The sequence below is a fragment of the Pinus tabuliformis genome, chromosome 1_1 (assembly GCF_031772625.1).
Source record: "Pinus tabuliformis cultivar Carrire ecotype Pingquan chromosome 1_1, CPIR1, whole genome shotgun sequence".
NCBI lineage: Eukaryota > Viridiplantae > Streptophyta > Pinopsida > Pinales > Pinaceae > Pinus > Pinus tabuliformis.
The window spans coordinates 408,478,644-408,498,434 of record NC_142297.1 but is presented as its reverse complement, the minus strand read 5'-3'; the positions used below and the strand labels follow the sequence as shown (position 1 = coordinate 408,498,434).

General features: G+C 31.4%; 1 protein-coding gene and 1 pseudogene across 1 annotated transcript; both read right to left on the bottom strand.

Annotated features, from left to right (window-relative positions):
- LOC149213414 (toll/interleukin-1 receptor-like protein) overlaps window positions 1–19,791 on the bottom strand; it is a 172,795-nt pseudogene that overhangs the window by 33,224 nt on the left and 119,780 nt on the right.
- On the bottom strand, window positions 16,688–18,046 carry LOC149213415 (1-aminocyclopropane-1-carboxylate oxidase-like). The gene is made up of 4 exons (XM_089393114.1): window positions 17,932–18,046; window positions 17,230–17,540; window positions 16,922–17,130; window positions 16,688–16,882 (listed from the first exon to the last, which is right to left on the bottom strand). The coding sequence occupies exons 1-4, from the start codon at window positions 18,044–18,046 to the stop codon at window positions 16,774–16,776; spliced, it is 744 nt and encodes a 247-aa protein (XP_089249240.1). The 3' UTR covers window positions 16,688–16,773.

The window sequence follows — 19,791 nt, the reverse complement described above, 5'->3', positions numbered from 1 at the left end:
ACAACTGAAGAAATAGAGCGCATAACTCAATTAGAAAAGGCAAACCAAATATTAATGTTTACTATATATATCTTCTCCTTTTACATATCTATATTTAAATGTATATATATCAGATTAATGTTTACTATATATATCTTCTCTTTTTACATATCTATATTTAAATGTATATAAATTAGAAAATCTTGGACGAGTGAAGAAAGCGCTAGTAGTAAGTCCCCCCAAACAATGCAGCAAGAAGACATGTACAGGTTACATATCACAATTTCTTTATTGATTGCTTATCACAGAATACACGTGATAATATCCACATCATATTGAACCATGCCTTTGCCTGTGTTATTCCAACTGAAACAATTGCAGCCAAACTTCATTCAACAAATGTACAAAATGATACATCAAAAAGGTATGCATATGAAACACAACACTCTAATCTATTTCTAGTTATTCAGTCTTTAGGAGAAACATACTATTCTACAAATGTTTATAGAAATTTCTAACTAAGCAATTTTAATAGGCAAAAACAGATACTGCCAATTAAAGTATCAATTGAAGATCTCAATAGTCGTAAAATTGGGCAGCTATTTGTTGGAGACATAATGGTTGTCTATATTGCATTCCTTGATAAAGAAAACAAATCACGTCAAGTATTGCGAGCTGATTTGACAGATGCTCAAGGAATGATGACTATAACGTTGAGTGTACCTGCACATTTGGTGGAGCGACATGAACACAAAATTTTGCAAGGCAACAGCATCTCAATTACAAATTTCAGGATATTGCCTAAAACTATATATGATCGCGGTGACTGTGACAAAATAATATTGCTTAATGAATCAAGTATCATAGAAACTGTACCTGAAGTTTGCAAAGAATATTGCTTCATTCCCAATACAACGATTAGGCAATTTGCAAACAAAAAATAAATGTACCCAATTGGCACAATCGCTGCCGCCGTTACACTTGCCAAACGAGTTGGATTGCATTACATACTTCATATCAAAGATGGAGATTCTGAAAATGACAATGCAACTGTATGTATTCAAATGTTACTTATTCCTAATTTTAAGTAGATAACATGCATCACTTCAATACATAGTTGTTGTAATTTGTCTATAGTTTTTGTAATTTGTCTAGTGCAATTGAAATTTTTCAATGCATACAAACAATGTATTTGCATATTACTTTTTGTATTTTTTAATAAATAACAATTTCTGTTTTGCAGTTGCAACTCTTTGACACATATGAACAATTTTTCCTTTCAATGGAAAAACAATTGCAAAAAGGACACTTTCCGCTCATCCTTTAACAAAAAGGTAAACACAAAAGAAACAATATTCAGAGCATTGAAGTCAACATTCATGACTGAACTTAACACAGATGCACTCAACAATCTCAGAAAACTAACTACATCTACCTATGTTGTAAGTATAGCAATAATAATGTTTTTGATGCCTTTGGATTTGCCATGTAATAATTTAATTTAACGCTTGAATGTTTTATAAACAGGTCGAAGGTATTCTGATCACAACAAATCTATATTCAACTCCGTTCGAACCAGTTTGTGCAATTTGTAACTCCCCAGTGAATTCATCCATAGCAATAGCCAATGCAACAATTTTCTGTTCACAATGCAATGATAATTGCCCTTTCCTCTACAAGCATTGTATAAATGCTATAATATAATCCATTACAAATAACTTTGTCCAGTGCATTATCAGGGAGCCCTTATTACATGACTTGCTTCCTGATTTAAAATCAATGTCATATGAAACATATTTGCAACAGAAAGCTACCACTGTTTACATCTTACGTGACTTCAAAATTCAGAGCAAGTTCACACTCAATGAAGATAGTGAGCTATTACATGTCAACTAACAAATGGAAGGTACATGAACATATGCCTTAACATGTTTTCTCTCAAATATGTCCTCTCTTCAAATTACAATGTTATCATTTTGTTCTAACTAACCATTTGTTATACAGATTACAAAATCCAGGAACATGGCAGCCTTCACATCCACAACAAATGCAAAAGTAATATGAATATGTTTCTTCAGATTATGCCGTTACTATAATACAAGTATTTGACTTGCAATTTTGACTCATTTACAAAGAATATGTAACGCAACGGTTGATGAAAAAAGGCTAGAAAGTCTTTATGCATCTGTGTTTGTATTGTTTCTGTTTCTGTTCTCTATCTCGAATGGAACGCATTCTGCATCATGCTTTATATCATTGAATACAGCAAATGCAACATCAGATCAGCAATAATTTTGTATCTACAGCTGTTGAATGCAAACACCAAAGATTCCATAGATTGATTAAACATGGCACTTATTATCTACTCAAGTTAAATGACAAATTGTATATTGAATCAGCTAGTCAATTCTGTTTCTTGCTATGTTATAGTTGAATGCTATGTTAGTTTTTGTTTCTTGCATACTGTAGGTAACGATTCAGGAAACAAGGCTAGAAAGTCTTTATACATGTATGTTCGAATGCATTCTGCAACATGCTTGAAGCTAGACTTTATAAATAGCACCAAACTATATGGACTTTAAAATGAATATATGTTGTTTGAAAATGGAATTATGGCATAATGCATTTGGAATTATTAGTCCTTACCTGGGACTATATGCAATTCATCAATTGCCGACCGTTGGTTGACCGACATGATTTTTCATTATAATAGCATTATAACCTAAGTCGAACGAAAGTTTTGGGCTCGAAAGTTTTGTTTTATTTTACCTATGTTTCTGTTACCTGTACAAGGAATGAAAATCTCATCTAAACACAAGTTTCATAGAGGAAAACAATGCTGGCAATGTTGCTGCAGCACTGATGACTTTGCTGGCTCCAAAGAGCAAGGTCTGTTCACTATCTTTTGTATCAGTGGCAGCCCCAATATTTTCAGTTTTCTATCCTAGTTTTTGAGGGGAAGCATGCAATTGGATGTTCAGAATCCTCTTAAGATCATGGGTGCTGCAGTTTTAAATTCCTTGGTCAATGTCTTAAGACTTTGAACTTAACAAGTTCTCAGAGATGGACAATGGAATGAAGAAGATGCAGCAATGCTTGTTCTTGGTGACATAATCAGCATCAAACTTAGACATATTGTTCCTGCGGATGCACGTTTTCTTGAAGGAGATCCTTTAAAGATTGATCAGGTATTAATCCAATTCTTTTCTTTACTTCTTATTTCTGATTACAAGTGCTCGAATTTTCGGTATGCTTTTATATCGTTTTTGGGATTAACTTCAACATTTGGTACTTTTCCTGAGCCACGATTTATGACAATATTTTTGAATGTGTGTAGTCTGCCCTCAGTGGTCAATCATTACCAGTAACAAAGGGTCCTGGCAATGGGATTTATTTTGGCTCTACTTGCAAACAGCGTGCACTTGAATGTGTTGTCATTGCTACTGGGATCCATATATTTTTTGGTAAACCAACACATATTGTCAACAGTACAAACCAAGTTGGCCACTTCCAAAAGGTTGGCATTTATTTTGGACTTCTGATTCTTATTTTTGTCCTTTCTCTTATTTCATAAATACATAATTTTTGGTGATACTGCAGTTGTACCAAGTTGGCTAGTTAGGGTTCGTGGTAATATTGGATGATCCAGTACTGTTAGCTTCCTTCAAACAAGTATCAATTACTAATTGTTGTCATGAATAGGTTTTCACGAAAGGATATGACAAGGATGCTGTTGTCTTGATGGCTGCAAGAGCATCAGAACAGAGAATCAAGATGCCCTTGATGCAGCAATTGTTGGGATGCTTACAGATCCTAAGGAGGCAAGTATTTTTTAGGGTCATCATATTAAATTTTAGTCGATAAGCAGGCCTATGCTTATTTTACTGATTTGTATCTTTTATTGTGGCTTTTAACATCCATGCATCTAAAAGGCACAGGAAACCATTCCAGAGCTCCATTTTCTTCCTTTTAATCCAACTGAAAAGAGGACAACTCTCACTTATATTGACAATGAAGGGAAAATTCATCGAGTTAGTAAACATGCTCCAGAGCAGGTATTGTTCTCTGGAAGTTTGACCTTCTTCATTAGACCTCTTACATATATGGATCATTTTCTGGATCTTTAAATGAATCAAAAGAACAAATAGCAACAGGTCAACAACATCTCAACTACAACGTATTGATATTTTCCAATATACGGATATTTTCCAATTTTAAAATGATAGAATTGATATTTTATGGCCTAATATAGATGTCCTTTACCAGATATCCTTTATCAAATATAGAAGCCTTCATTTAACATTATCTTTCAATGATTGTTACCTAGAAATGCTTAAATTCTCTCAGTTATTATTATACACAAATACTTACGAAACTTCAGCCATTATTATACATAAATACTTACCAAACAGTGGAGGTTATGGATAATGATATAGTAGACAACCATATCCTTCAATGCGATGTCAATACAGTCTGATGCATTAATAACTCCAAAATGATGCAATGGGATTAACAGCTTCCTTCTAAAAGAAAGGTTTCCACGAAATCTCAATTATTTTTATCTTTCACAGAGAAGTAATGAATAATATAAATTTTCACACGAATGTTGAATAATATTCTTCTTTTTATAGGAAAAATCAATGAATTAGGGAGATAGATTTAACCCGAAGGTCGGTGTTTGGCTCTGCAGTTAAATTTGTACATAACATTATGCATAAAAATACTAAGATTCATAGTACGTAGCTCTCTATTTCAGGAGAAGGTGCAATATTGGCATCACTCAACCATTAGATATCAGTTCCAGTCTTTTTTGTATTTTTGGGCTAAACAACACAAATTCTCAACTGGGACGGATAGAAATCTATTGGAATGCATACTTTCTCACCAGGATATCCAAGTCCTATGCAATAAAAACGGGCACTAATGCTTTGTGAATGACCTGGTAGAGTTTATAAGAATAATTTCATTTATGAAAGATGAAGACCTGTAATTTCTAACCCTATGATGGCCAAAGGTGTCAGTGGAGCAGATTCATTTTCGATACTAGGTTATCCCCACCCTGAACTCCTAATCTTGTATTCTATGGGGATTTATACCTCTGGAGGTACAAAAACCTTTCCTCTATGCTCTCCTTGGCACATCCTAATGAAGCGGTTCCATATCCCCACTCGTGGAAGCTGCATTGCATGTTATAGATCGCCTCATCGATCTCTCTTTCGACATTCCCTAACTGTTGGTTGGTATTTCTTTCCACACCAGCAAGTTTTTTTTGTCTTTTCCACCAAATTCATTAAACAGACCTTGTCTTCCGCATTTAGGGTCCTATCAAGAAACTACCTTTGGAGTTCTTCGGCAAGGGGACTTAAAGGTTTTTATGAAACCCGTGCCTAGAATTTCTAGTTGGAAGTTTGCATTTTCTTGCACCATTTTACCCCTTTGTTCTATACTAACACAATGGCAATGACATGGTGGTCGAAACCGACATTTACGGAAATTTCCATAAAACCCATGCAGGTAAGGGAAACCCTCAGTATTTAACTAGAATGCCATTAACATATAATGCTCAAATAACCATGGACTCTTGAGGGAAACGAACAGTCAATACTGTGACAAACATCAACGCCACTGGAAAACGCCAAACGACAGAGGAACAAACATCTAAACAATACAGTAGCCGAACTTAACAAAGCGACACCAGACAGTCGAGGCATACAACCCAGACCTGGAACAACAGAACCGCAACTAAACGTTTGCTATACAGTTAACCGAGCAGGCAGGAACCGCATTCTGTTTTCACCACAGACAATACAACAAATACAAAGGAAAAATCGCAGAGACTGTAGAGCTAAACAACCAACTAACAATAATAACCCAAAGGGCGTGAAAAGGGTAAAACCCAAGCCGAGTAACTTTCCAGGATCTCGAGGAGGGACAATTGTCCGCCAATAAGACCACCACAGTACGTGTCGTCCTCAGCACTCTGGAATATTTTGAGCCAATGTTCGTATTAGATCTCGTTGAAAAGAATTAGCTAGTTAGCGTGAATCTGAAGTTTGATGACACATACAGTTCTGTAACCAGTAATAGGATTGCATGTGATAAAGTACCTTTGAACAGCTTGATCTTATTTTGAAATTTTGTTATCTAATTAGCAGCGCTGCTGCAGTGACTTCTGAAATGATGCACACAACAGCTGCCAATATTAGAATATTACCAAGAGAAGACCTTCCTCGGTGTGCTTTCGAAACTGATCAGTTGGTTCAGGTATATACAATACTCATTTTCTAATAAATTGTTTTTGCAAATTAAAAGAGATCTCGTCAAGATTGGAAAGCTGCAACAACCCATGTTAGAGATCTGTTTTACTATTATACAACTTTAGTCAATCAAATACTCTTTTTAATGTTAAAAAAGCTTTTGACACATTGTACATGATATAAGGATTGCACTAGAAGCTTTAGTTCACATAACTCCTTAAGATGTTTTGTCACAAATATGTCCTCTCTTCAATTTACAATGTTATCATTTTATTCTAACTAACTATTTGTTATACAAATTACAAAATGCAGGAACATGCTGGCCTTCACGTCCAGAACAAATGCAAAAGTAATAGGAATATGTTTCTTGATATTATGCTCTTACTGCAATACAAGTATTATGACTTTGTAGCCTCACGGTTTTGATCTCTCCTTCTGCATTGTCATGTTCAGCTAGTTAGCGTGAATCTGAATTTTGATGGCAGATGCAGTTTTGTAACCAGTAATAGGATTGCATATGATAAAGTACCTTTCAACAGCTTGATCTTATTTTGAAATTCTGTTGTCTAATTGGCAGGGATGGTACAGTGACTTCTAATATGAGGCACACAACAGCTGCCAATATTAGAATATTACAAAGAGAAGACCTTCCTCGGTGTGCTTTCGAAACTGATCAGTTGGTTCAGGTATATACAATACTCACTTCCTAATAAATTGTTTTTGCAAATCAAAAGAGATCTCGTCAACATTGCAAAGCAATGCGAAACCCGCAATAAGACCCCAAAACCTTTCCACCCCAAAACTTTGTTTCGACTTAGGTTATAATCGCTTGGTTCAATGTATCATGTTTCAATTTCAGAATTTTAGCAAATGGCAGAAGGTCCTTTATTGATCAATCCCATTCGCCATCAAGCTATCCGACTATGTAGTCTTCACCAGCCCCATGGTCAACAAAGGTCACCTTTGTTTAAACATTTTTATTTATTTCAAGTGCACCCATTTTGTATGCAGTTCTTGATTTCCCTCCGACATTTTCCAACATTTGCCAACAATTCCTCTACTGTCCCTCTGTTACTACTTTTTCATTTTGATTTCGTAGAATAAAAGTAGATTCCTTGGTGCAATTAAATTTGTATTTAAGATAATTAAGCATAAATCTGTCTGCAAACACCAACCCCTATAGTACTAACTATATGCTTTGTTTCAAAATTCAGTCAAATCACGATATAAACAATATTGGCAATTTCTCTGAGTTTGAGGAGCCAATTCTTCGTCAAGGGAGTTCTGCCAGATTTGGAAGGTACAGAAGATTTGCAAAACTTTGTCAATTGCTGCTATCATGGGGCGTTTTGCTGATCACCATTTCTGTACTAATGTCCCTGGCATTGCATATCACCTTTGGCAGTGTCACAGCAGCTCGTCAACTTATCACAAAAACTACAGTTGAAGTTGTAATATCTGAACGCACAGTTGCAGCCATTCTAGGAAAGTCTGGAAATGATGTTGTTAAAATTCAGCAGCTAAGCTCATATAAAGAAGCACAAATTTCTGCAAATTCCATGGGATCCCCTTCAACTAAAATTTTTGAAACATGGAGACTTGGAATGAAGTGTTGTCATTGCTAACAAAATGACATTGTACTGACAGAATGAAAAAATGTTACAGCACAAAATTTGAGATTGTACTGACACAATACTTCTTTATCCAGTGTATAAAGTGCCATTTCTTTGACTTGACATAAATGTATTTTGATAAACATGAACTGCATTATATTTTGAATTTGGATTCTACTGCCACTGCTTACGCTCCAAAACCAATGTTCTCTATGTAAAATATATATATTTTTATATATATTCAATATATCATTACACAATGTATTAGCTTATCATTTTAAATTATAAATTATATTTTTTAATTCGAATACTATGATATTGCAGAAAGCAAGAGTATAGAACACCAAAAGATAATGGATTTTTCTTGGAGATCATGATCAATTTACATTTCAACTCGTAAAGTTTAAATGTTTTTTTAATTTTAATTTTTAATTTATAAAATAAACTTATCAAAATTATTTTATTATTGTACTTAGATGCTATATTTACTAACCCAAAACTATAAAAAAAGGCCAAAAGTCATGTCCTTTTGCATGACAACAAACTATTAATTAAATGCAACAAATTACTAATTAGAAATTAGATGCATTTCAACTTATAAAGTTTAAATGTTTGTTTAATTTTAATTTGTTTATTTTAATTTTTAATTTATAAAATAAATTTATCAAAATTATTTTATTATTGTACTTAGATGCTATATTTACTAACCCAAAACTATAAAAAAGGCCAAAAATCATGTCCTTTTGCATCACAACAAATTATTTATTAAATGCAACAGATTACTAATTAGAAATTAGATGCAGGGTTTATTTTCTTTTCTAATTAGTAATTGTACAAATTTAAAGTTCACACTAAAGTTATCATAAACAATATTTTTAAATAAATATATCTTTTGTTCTTTTGACCATGGAATAATTCCTCAATCATTGAGATTAACCTGAATGGTATCATTTATGTCCAAACATGTTACTAGATATGTAATCTTTCAATCATGGGTTCAAGACTCCATAACTATAATTTTTAAATGCTTAAGTTCTTCTTTGACCTTCGAGAATAATCTATGTAAATATTGAACACTCTCCACCACGAATTTAATTAACAAATTTATATTCATAATAATGTTTATTTGGTCATTATCATTTTATGAATATTTCCATAACATTCAAATGTAAAAAAATAACAAAATTCTATGTTTTGTGCACCATGGTTATTAAAATACATAACTTACTTTAACACCTCCCTATTATTTTAATATGTTTTGTGCACCATGGTTATTACAATACATAACTCACTTTAACACTTTCCAATTCTTCATACATTATAATTCATTATTATGCATTTCAACATATTTTATACCCCGTGCTTATTAAAATACATAACTTACTTTAACACTCTCTAATTCTTCATACATTATAATGCATTATTATTGCCTTTTATAGTTTTTTTCCCTCAAGTTTTCTATGATTCACTGTTCAATTTTATCATATTTTAATTATTAATCTAAGAATTTTTAAATCATGAGACATTGGAAAATTATATCTAAAACTAATCTTATTTTAAGAAATACAAACTCAACATTATAAGAAGATATATGACAAGTGTCTTTTGAAAATTATTTTTAATCGTAATAACAAAATATAGCACCAATGTCTTTTAAAAATTACTTTATAATTGAAAATAATAAGACAAGTGATAAGTAATTTTACTTCATAATTTTAAAACATATTTTAAATATATATGTTAATGTATTAAGATACAAATTAAATTATTATTTTAAATAGATGGATAGATTTGTAATATGAAACAAAAAATTAGTAAAATTGTAACAAGCATTTATCAATTCAATGACATTTATGACAATTCTTATTTAACAAAGGCAAAGTTCATTATATTTCACTCTTCGCATAAAGTCAAAAAGTTCATACAACAATTGGCCATCCAATTCATTAAATCTTAATACAAGTAAGCATACCTACAACACACTACTAATGGAAACCAGCTCCCATGATAAGGCAAATTAAATCTCATAATAATAACCGACCAAACTGTTCTGTTAACCAGCAGGGACTAGCGCCACAACAATGGCTCCTTGTTTTATTTATATGTCGATTTATAACATTAAATAATTATAGTAGATATAATAATAACATATATAATATTTTATTATATGGAAAAATTGATTTAAAATTTCATAAATTTTAGAGTAGCACAATCGCATTAGGAAACGTAAGTAATAGTCATTTGATTTTTTTTAAATCATTTTTTTAAATAATTATTTTAGTATGTTACATAATATTTTTTTTGTTACTTGATAATTTGTATATTAAATTTTATAATTTTATTAAATAAATAAATAAAATAAAGATTTTTTAATGCTAGTATAAATCCATATGACTTTTAAATCTATCAAACCTCTAAAAAAATTTTACCAACTCACTAACCATATATAACTATGTAATATATTCAAACTATAATTCATAATATTCATAACTATAAGTTTAATATTTGGATATGTATCTTACCACTAGTGGTACTTTAGTACACATATTGTATTTGGTGAAACAAGCGTGTTGTTAAGGATGATTAAGGAGTACACATATAATATTTGGTGAAATAGTATTTAATCCTTTTGATTAAGGAGTGGTCTTGTTTTTCGTATCAAAACATCACACCTTTATTATTATATACATGCTTAAAATAGTATTTAATCCTTTTACGTTGATAAAGACTTGCCGTTGAATTTTTACATGAAGACTTTGTATAATAAAAGTTATATTATAAATATTTTCATAAATCTCATTCATATGTGTCTCGAGTGTTACAAATAAAGTTGTCCTGCATTAACTTTTGTATTTTTAATAATATTAGTTTAAATTATGTTTTTATTAGGATGGACTTTGTTAATAAAGTGATTCAAGATCAAATTTTAATGGTGTTGTTGTGTCTTGTGCTAGGAGAATAAAATAGGTTGCTATGGCCCAAATCAAATGTGATCTTACATGACTTTGATGAATTAGATACCCCTAAATCAAAATTCTTTAAACCACAAATCAGATCCCAAAAGTCACAAACAACTTAACCCAAAAAACAAAATATTAATTTAAATTATTACTTTATTCTTAATATTGAAATTATAAATTATATTATTAAAGAAATTAAACTAAATAAATATAATTAATATAAAAAAATTTAATTATTTAAAAATTTTGAAAAAATAAAAGAAAAATATATATATATTTTTAATTTTTCTCCAAAATGATATTAATTCCGTAATTTTTTTAAATAGTATTTTTTGGATATTAATTTTAATTTAAATAATATTTTTTAGATATTAATTTTAATTATTAATTTTTTTTAAGTATAAGCATTTCTCTTTCTTTTAAAGGTAATCAAATTTCCCATTATTAATATTCATAAGACATTGCCTTATTTCTAAATATTTTATAAACATTATATATCAATATACAATTTTCTAATTTATTAGAATTATTATCACTTATAAAAATTAAGATTATTTTAAAATATTATATATTTGTACAAAATTTTCCAGTTTACCAAGGTTATTATCGCTTGTAAAATTGAAGTTTTTTTTGTGACTAATTGCTAAATATAACTTAATGAAATGCATAAATCCTCAAACTAGTACTGTTTGACCTAATTTAGTTTTCAACCAAAAAACAATTAAGATAACACATGCATTTAAATAATTTCATTTATTATATATACAATTTTTTCTCGAAATTTATTTTAATAATAAAAAAATATTAACACATATGCATTTAAATAATTTCATTTATTATATATACAATATTTTCTCGAAATTTATTTTAATAATAAAAAAATATTAATAATTTTAAATGTTATTTCAATTATATAGAGAATATTATATATTTTGTAATATTAAAATTTCCAATAATTGAATATAAAAATAACTATTTCAATAATGTTTAAACATGAATGTTTCAAAATTGTGTAATAAATTATGTACATATAAAATGGGGAAATTTAAACATGAAAGACAACCTAAACAAAATCATAAACTTAAGGAAAAAAAAAATCGTTGAAAACCAAAAGGAAACTTGAAAAACATCGAAGTTGATACCAAGGTCGATTTATGCTTAGTTCTGTTATTTTCAGATAACGAACCATTAATGTCCCACCATCCTGTCAACTACCATTATATTATAAACATTATCGAGAGCTTTGCCCGCACGCTGATCCTCCACATTCTTGTCCGGGTCAACAACATCGACCCTTGAATGCTTCCCATAACCTTTTCTTTCTATTTCCATTTTGACGTGGGCACAACCGCTTACGTACGTAAAACAATTTTGCCAGAACCATCTATTAACAAGATTTCAACGATATAGTAAATAATTCATTTAAATAAACCTCTTTTAGAAGTATATTGAGGAAGGCCTACTCAACATAAACTCCACAATAAAAAAAAAAAATCCACGAAGACGCTTAAACATAGGTAGATTCGGACTACTGCACACTTGTTAGGAAGGGTCAAACACGTAAATTATAGATAGACTAAATTAATGTTACACATCATTCATACGTATGATAAAGCTTCAAAGGGATAAGATAAGAGTTAGGTTAAATACGATAGTTTATAATTTATATTTATATATATATATATAATTAACAAGTTATTGTTTTAAATTTAAAAGGGGTTAGAGTAAGTATATTTTAAATTGTTTAATAATTAAATTGTTGCACATTTTACATATAAAGAAGTCTTATATACTAATTTGGTTGGACTTGGTCATTAAATAAATATAATAATAATAATAATTATTATTATTATTATGTCTGAAGTAAAAAATTGTATTACTAGATATCAGATATTTACGTCCTCTACATTGACATGTCATTAGGGAAACCAAACCATACATATAATTTGAGTTTTTCCAAAATTGCAAAAGGTAGAAAAAGGTTATTGACAGCAAAATAAAAAATATTTGAGTAGTCTAGATGGCCATTGCAACCTTTCTTCAACATCTTGCTAAGACAAGAGAACGTAAGGAAAATAAAAAGTAAAAAGAAGTTGCACATGCATATCTATTTTTAGGAGTCCATGGCTTCAACATGTATGGGCTCCTTGTTGCTGCTACAAGAGCAGTCAGGGGGAGGTCGTAATTATCATTCAATTCTTTCAAGCTTATGGTCCATTGCCATCATAAAATATTTCTTTTGATTCAAAGACACAATAACATCATTCTTGAGCTCATTGCAATCTACCAAGACTCTTCTCAGGGGGAATTTGATATGCCAATTGATATCCACTATATACATGTACTAATTGTGTCTACTCGTTATATCACCAACATTTAGTACCCAGTGGAAAACTCAACAAGAATCTAAGTGGCTACAAAATTGCGGCTCTCGTTGGAGAGCTCTTATGCAACCTAAGTGATGTCTTCTTATATCGGCTAGAGGGTTAATTCCCTCTAGCATGCTATTGAACACTCAACCTAAATCTAGGATCTTGAGTGGCCTTGCTCTTGATAGTAGGCATCACTACATCACACCCTAAGTCACGACTTAAGCATGGCAATGAGAGAGTAAAACAAGAGAGGGAGAGGTGTCACCCTAAGGATGACTAGAGTAGTTGTAACTAGATTACACCTTCAATTTCTAACCAAATCCCCAAGGAATTGAATAGAAGTGCAAATAAAGCCATCCATAAAAAAATGGCTAAAACCAGAACAAAGTTAATTATTTTAACTATAAACTTCAAGCAACCAAACATATCCAAACTTGCCTATACTACCTGCCTCCGAAAGAGACATGGTAACAAGTTGTCATTTCTATTCTTAAAAAACAGAAGCTATCCAAATAAAATTATTTTTTATATTTAAAAAATATTGACATATCCAAATAAAGTAAGGTTTTTTAATTTATATCCAAATATTCATCCCTTTCCATACATATTATATACCAAGTTACACTAAATGTGCGTCAATTGTATAACTGGGTCCCATTAAAATTCGTACTATTGTCGACCCATCGGCGTTTGACTTAACTGTGAAGGTCTTATCCAATGATGAGAATGGTCGAGATAACACCATTGCCGTTTGTGTTCATTGCATACAAATCTAACTAGATTATGTGACATTATTGGAAAACGCCGCATTACTTACATCAAGAAGCTTCCTTTATCCAATCGAGATGCTTCCTTTGCCATGGAGGTGGCGATCTAAAAGTAGAGATGGAGGAATTTAAACACCTGATTGAATACATGATAGATAATCTTTAACATGGTATGAAATTGCAAGGGTTAGCCCTAAACGAGTCGTCACAATGTAGGGATGTATATATATATATATATATATATATTATCAATTATATATATATAATATAAATTCATAAGGAATGCATTTATGTTAATTTGAAATAGATTGGGTTGATAGAGATTAAATAACAGGTATAAATGTACCTTTTTTCCTTTATATTTAAAGAGAAAATGTCAAACGATTTAAATAAGAAGAATAAATTTAGAATTTAGATGGATTTATATTGTTTTACTTTGTAAGTTTATATCTATGATATTGAAGTCTTTTATTTATTTAAAGTGGATTTGAAAATATTGTATTTGAAATATTTATTTTTTATTTTTTATTTTGAATTATTTTTCTATATATTTAAGAATATGGTTAAGAATGTGGGTTTAAAGGTTAAGGATATGTGCTTTTTTATAACATGTCATATGTTCAAATCTAAAGGGGGCTACAGTATGCACATTTTCCTATATTTTAGCAGATAAAGTATATACACCTCTGTAGACTTTCATAGATAGAGTATGTACACTTTCATAGACTTCCCTAAACTTTTTTAAGTAGAGTATGTCCACCTTAATATCGTTGCACAAAGTCTTACAAACAAAATATTGTTGCAAGCGGGTTTCAAACACCAATATAATGTATGACTTGGTTTAATGGACCCCAAACAATGAGGCTTCAAACACCAATATAATGTATGGCTCGGTTTAATGAACCAAAAATAATGGAGTTTCAAACACCAATATAATATATGACTTGGTTTAATGAACCTAATAATTAAAAACACATACTTCCTCATAACATTTTCTATATTCAAATTTCAAAAAATTAAAATATGTACCAATATAGTGTCACTTCACACCAATACACCAATATAATATATGACTTGAATTAATTAATTTAATAATTAAACAAACACACTTCCTCTTAAATATTCATAAAAGCAAATTTAAAATAAAATATATACAAATGTAGTATCACTTCACACTAAATTGTCAAAAACATTTTTCTTCTTAATATATTAGATATAATACTATATATAGTAATTTAAAAATAAAATAATATGTATTATAAAAAAAATGATAGAATAAAATTAAATTAAAGAAAAATGAAAAAAAATTTATTAAAGTGTGTAATCTAGTAGTAATCTAATAATAAGTAATAATCCATAATAATAATAAGTAATAATCCATACAAATAAAAATATAATAACATATACTAAGAAATCAAATACCCAACGAAACAAGCGTCACTAAAAACTATAAATATTACCCAAAAGGAGATAAAAATCTACCCGATATAAATGGAATGAATCAATTTATACCTTGAATCACTTTATACCTTGATTTCGTAAATGAAACAACAAGTTTAGGTAATCATCCTAATTCAAATAACATTGAAAAGTTGGAATGACGAGAATGTTGGGAAAAGAAGGGCAACGTCAAATCATTTTAAAGTCATGTTATGGTATTTAGGGTGTTAAGCGATGGCTTAAAGTGTTTTTCATTTTATATAAATGGGTAATTTGGTTGATAAGTAAAATGGTAAATTTGTAGGCAGTGTTTTTTCTTAATAATATTAATTTTTTTTTTTTAATTGTAAATTTTAAAAATAAATAGTTAATAATATGATAGAGATTTTGAGTGATTATTTAACATAATTAATTCAAAAAGAAATATAAAATTTAAAATTTTGATTGAAAGAGATCTATAGAGATGTATCATAAAGATAAATTGAAAAAAAAAGAAAGAAAAGTGATTCCACTACTTAATACATCACACCTATAAACAACAAGTGCTGCATGCAGCGGGTAGTCCTTGCCGGAATTTGCCAATACAATACAATACAATACAATACAATACAATACAATACAATACAATACAATACAATACAATACAATACAATACAATACAATACAATACAATACAATACAATACAATACAATACAATACAATACAATACAATACAATACAATACAATACAATAGCTCTTTGGTTGGTTTGAGAATGACAAAGAACTAAAGTGTTCAATTTAACGCCGAATAAAGAGGTTGGAGAAAGAAACAATTTAAAGCGGAATAAAGAGGTTGGAGAAAGAGACAGTAAAGCACTTCTAAATAACCAAAGTGTTCAATTTAACGCGGAATCAAGAAGGTTGTAGGTAGAACAGTAAAACACTTCCAAATAACTAAAGTGTTCAATTTAACACGGAATTGAGAGGTTGGAGAAGTTAAAATAGAATATGTAATCCAACTTTAATGCTTAGAAATGGATGAGTTACATCTCAATAAAGTATTCAAATTAAGTCTGCGTAACGGTTTACACAATTTACAAGATATGTCATCAAAGTACCTTCGATATGAATATAGCCTGCACGAATAAAGTTTATCGCGTTTACTGGGGAGTGGATATTCCAAAAGAGTGATAACCACTTGGAAAACATCCAACCTGCTGTATCGTATTCTAATTCTGTTCCATGCATAAAATATTGCGATGGACCTCGATAAAAAAATACACAGGGAAGAGCTCTATTTCCTATATAGATTAATCTAATTCTAATTCTTTATTGAACATAAGTTTATAACCAAAACCAGTTGAAAGTGAAGCATTGCTGGGAGCTAGTATCTCCTCAAGAAAATTACTTCAGGGAACAGAGTGCTCTCATAGCCTCGAATCGCGGCTCTCTCTCGAGAAACTTCTGCTCACCATAGACCTTCATATAATCTTTTGAGACGAACTTTGGATAACTATAGCCATAGACTTTCATATAATCTTTTGAGACGAACTTTGGATAACTATAGCCACTTTGGGCATTCATATTATTAGTGTCATTTTCATTGCCATTCTGCTTTGTCGCCTTCATGATCAGCTGTGGAGCTGGAAACACCTCCGCATTGGTCGATGGGTTATAAAACGCTACGACTGACATTCGATTCGCGTCCTTCTTAGAAAGCACGCGATGCCACATGCTCTTGCATTTCCCATTGGTCATCACCTGAATTGTATTCACGCGCAAACCCCGTCATTAGTAATTAGATAAGTTATATATACACCGAAAAAACATTTGATATTTGAATATATACAATTTATATACCTCCAGCTGATCACCAATGTCGATAACGATTGCGTGTCGAATGGGTTCGACGTCGAACCAAGTGCCGTCCTTCAGAGCTTGAAGGACGGCCACTTCATCATCTTGCAGTAGCAGAATGACTCCGCCAGCGTCCAAGTGGGGGCGCACTCCATCGACAAGTTCTGCCCTTGGGCATGGCGGGTAGTGAGCCATTTTTATGCCAAAGAAAGGGGCTTTGCTGTCGCAATTGCCCCCTGCTATGGCTTCTTTCAGATACCCTTTCTCCAGTCCCAGATTTTTGCAGATTATATACAAAAAAAAATAAAGTAATGCTTACCTAAGACGAGTGCCAGAGGTTTGAAGGAACTCAGCGGGATATCTGTTTCGCACGAGGAAAAGGGCCAAGTACCTGCATGCCGAAATGGATTGTTAGATTTGTCGAGGCAAGTGAATTTATGAAGAGCGGGAGAAAATCTTTAAAAGAAATCATGAAAACCTTAGAAAGTTGGCAAAGATTCAACTTAGCATGATGCATGGTGTCAAGAAAGTGGACCCTGATGAGTAGCTAGTTCATGGGCGAAGTCGCATGACGAGAAAGACCCCCAGAAAACGTCGGTTGAAGGAAGAGTACGTGAAACCCTAACCAGGTTGCATAGAGAGGCATAACACTTGAAGGAGGAGTCAGATGAGCGATAGAAGGGCGCGGGAGGTAGAGGCAGTTACCTTTCACCCACCTTGAAGTCCATTGCATCGTCGATTTGTTCCCAAGTTTCGTAAGTCGTCTATCATCTACGGGTCCCAAGAACCGCATCCACCATTGAAGAGTCGTTGATCCCATGGTAAAGGAGGCTCCAAGTGTCAGTTGTCTATGAATGGAGGGAAGATTCCAGAAATTTGGGGTACATGTAACCACCTCCAATTTAATGTTTTCTCACGTTGGACATTAAACCATACCATTAAGCATTTATATATTCACATTTTGAATATGAATCTACGCCCATATTAAACTATCCAATAATTGGGGAAATGATTTTACAGTGTCACTCATAATGTCTAATTTAATTTAAATCAAATAAAATTGATTTATTAAAAAAAATTACCTTTAATTTCCTATAATACCTTTATAAAAGTATTAAAACTTCATTTGGAGCTTTGAGAAACATAAAGATTAATATGATATTTTTATAAAAAAATTAAATCATAACAGCACACATATTATGTCAATATAATTTCTTTATGGAAATATTTATTACAATAATAATAGATTTTGATAATGAAAAAAATGTAAAAAGGAATTAGTAAAAAAATTATATTTTATTTTTTCCTTTCGAACTTTGAGAAACATAAAACCTAGCTTATGGTATTTTCAGACATTTATAAATCATAACACCACACAAATAATGAAACCATAATGAAATGATAATGTCCATTCTTATTCGTCGTATAAGTGTGCATCCACCATAACGCTTGACTTAGGCTCTCACTAGAGGGCTTCTAGCTCTCACTCAAAGGAACCCAGAATGCAAAGAATTAAAGGAACAACTTGTAATAAATAAAACACTAATTTTAATTTTAATTTTATTATTTTAACTTGCTGAAGCTCTTTTGCCTATTTTTTATTTTTATTATTTCACTAGAAGGAGCCGACTATTTTTTATTTTTATTATTTCACTAGAAGGAGCCGAGAAACGAGTTAACAAGAAAAAACTCGACAAATCACTAAAGGCAACAAACCTATGTGCTCGGTACTAAACTATATAGTAAACCATTAAACTGGTGATAAAATTTATACAATACAAACTCTTACAGTAATCGAAATTCTATAAAATAACTCAGGTAAGCTAACAATATCGGTCGAATACCTTCGACTCTGCATGGTCATCCTAACTGAAGGAACCAAGAATGCAAATATCCTAATTGAAGGAACCAAGAATGCAAATAATTGAAGCAATGACTCCTAAACAGTTCAAACACAACTATGCATATATTCTTAAGAAGAAATCATAAACATTCTCTACAAAAAATCGAATAATATTTTCACTTTGCATACCGAGAAAAGTGTTTCAACACGGAAAAACAAAATAAGACCCAGAACCGATTTCTTCACAAAAGATTCGTTTCCAAATGTAATTAGGGGTCTCAGATCATGTTTTAAAAAAAATACAGAACATTAAAAATGAAGCCATGGCACCTGTAGCCGTGCTTCCGTTAAGAACCAAGTGAAAATTAAGAACCATGGAGTTCACACAAGTACCAAACCTAGAGTGTCAAAGCCAGCCAAGAGGCACCCTTGCTTGTGGAAACCCTCTTCCTTTCGCTCAACGCTCTGGAATACTTGGCATGGAAAGGTAAAGTTCAACCCTGGAAAATCGAGGGAGGAATGAAGTAAATTGGATGACGAGAAAAACCCCCCAGAAAACTCAAGTAGAAGGAAGTCTACATGAAACCTCCATGGGAAAATTCGCATGACAAAAAGACCCCAGAAAACCTAAGAAAAAGAAAGAGTATGTCAAACCCTAACCAGGTTTCAGACAAAGGCATAGCGCTCAGTGGAGGAGTCGAATGAGCGCAAGAAGGGCATGG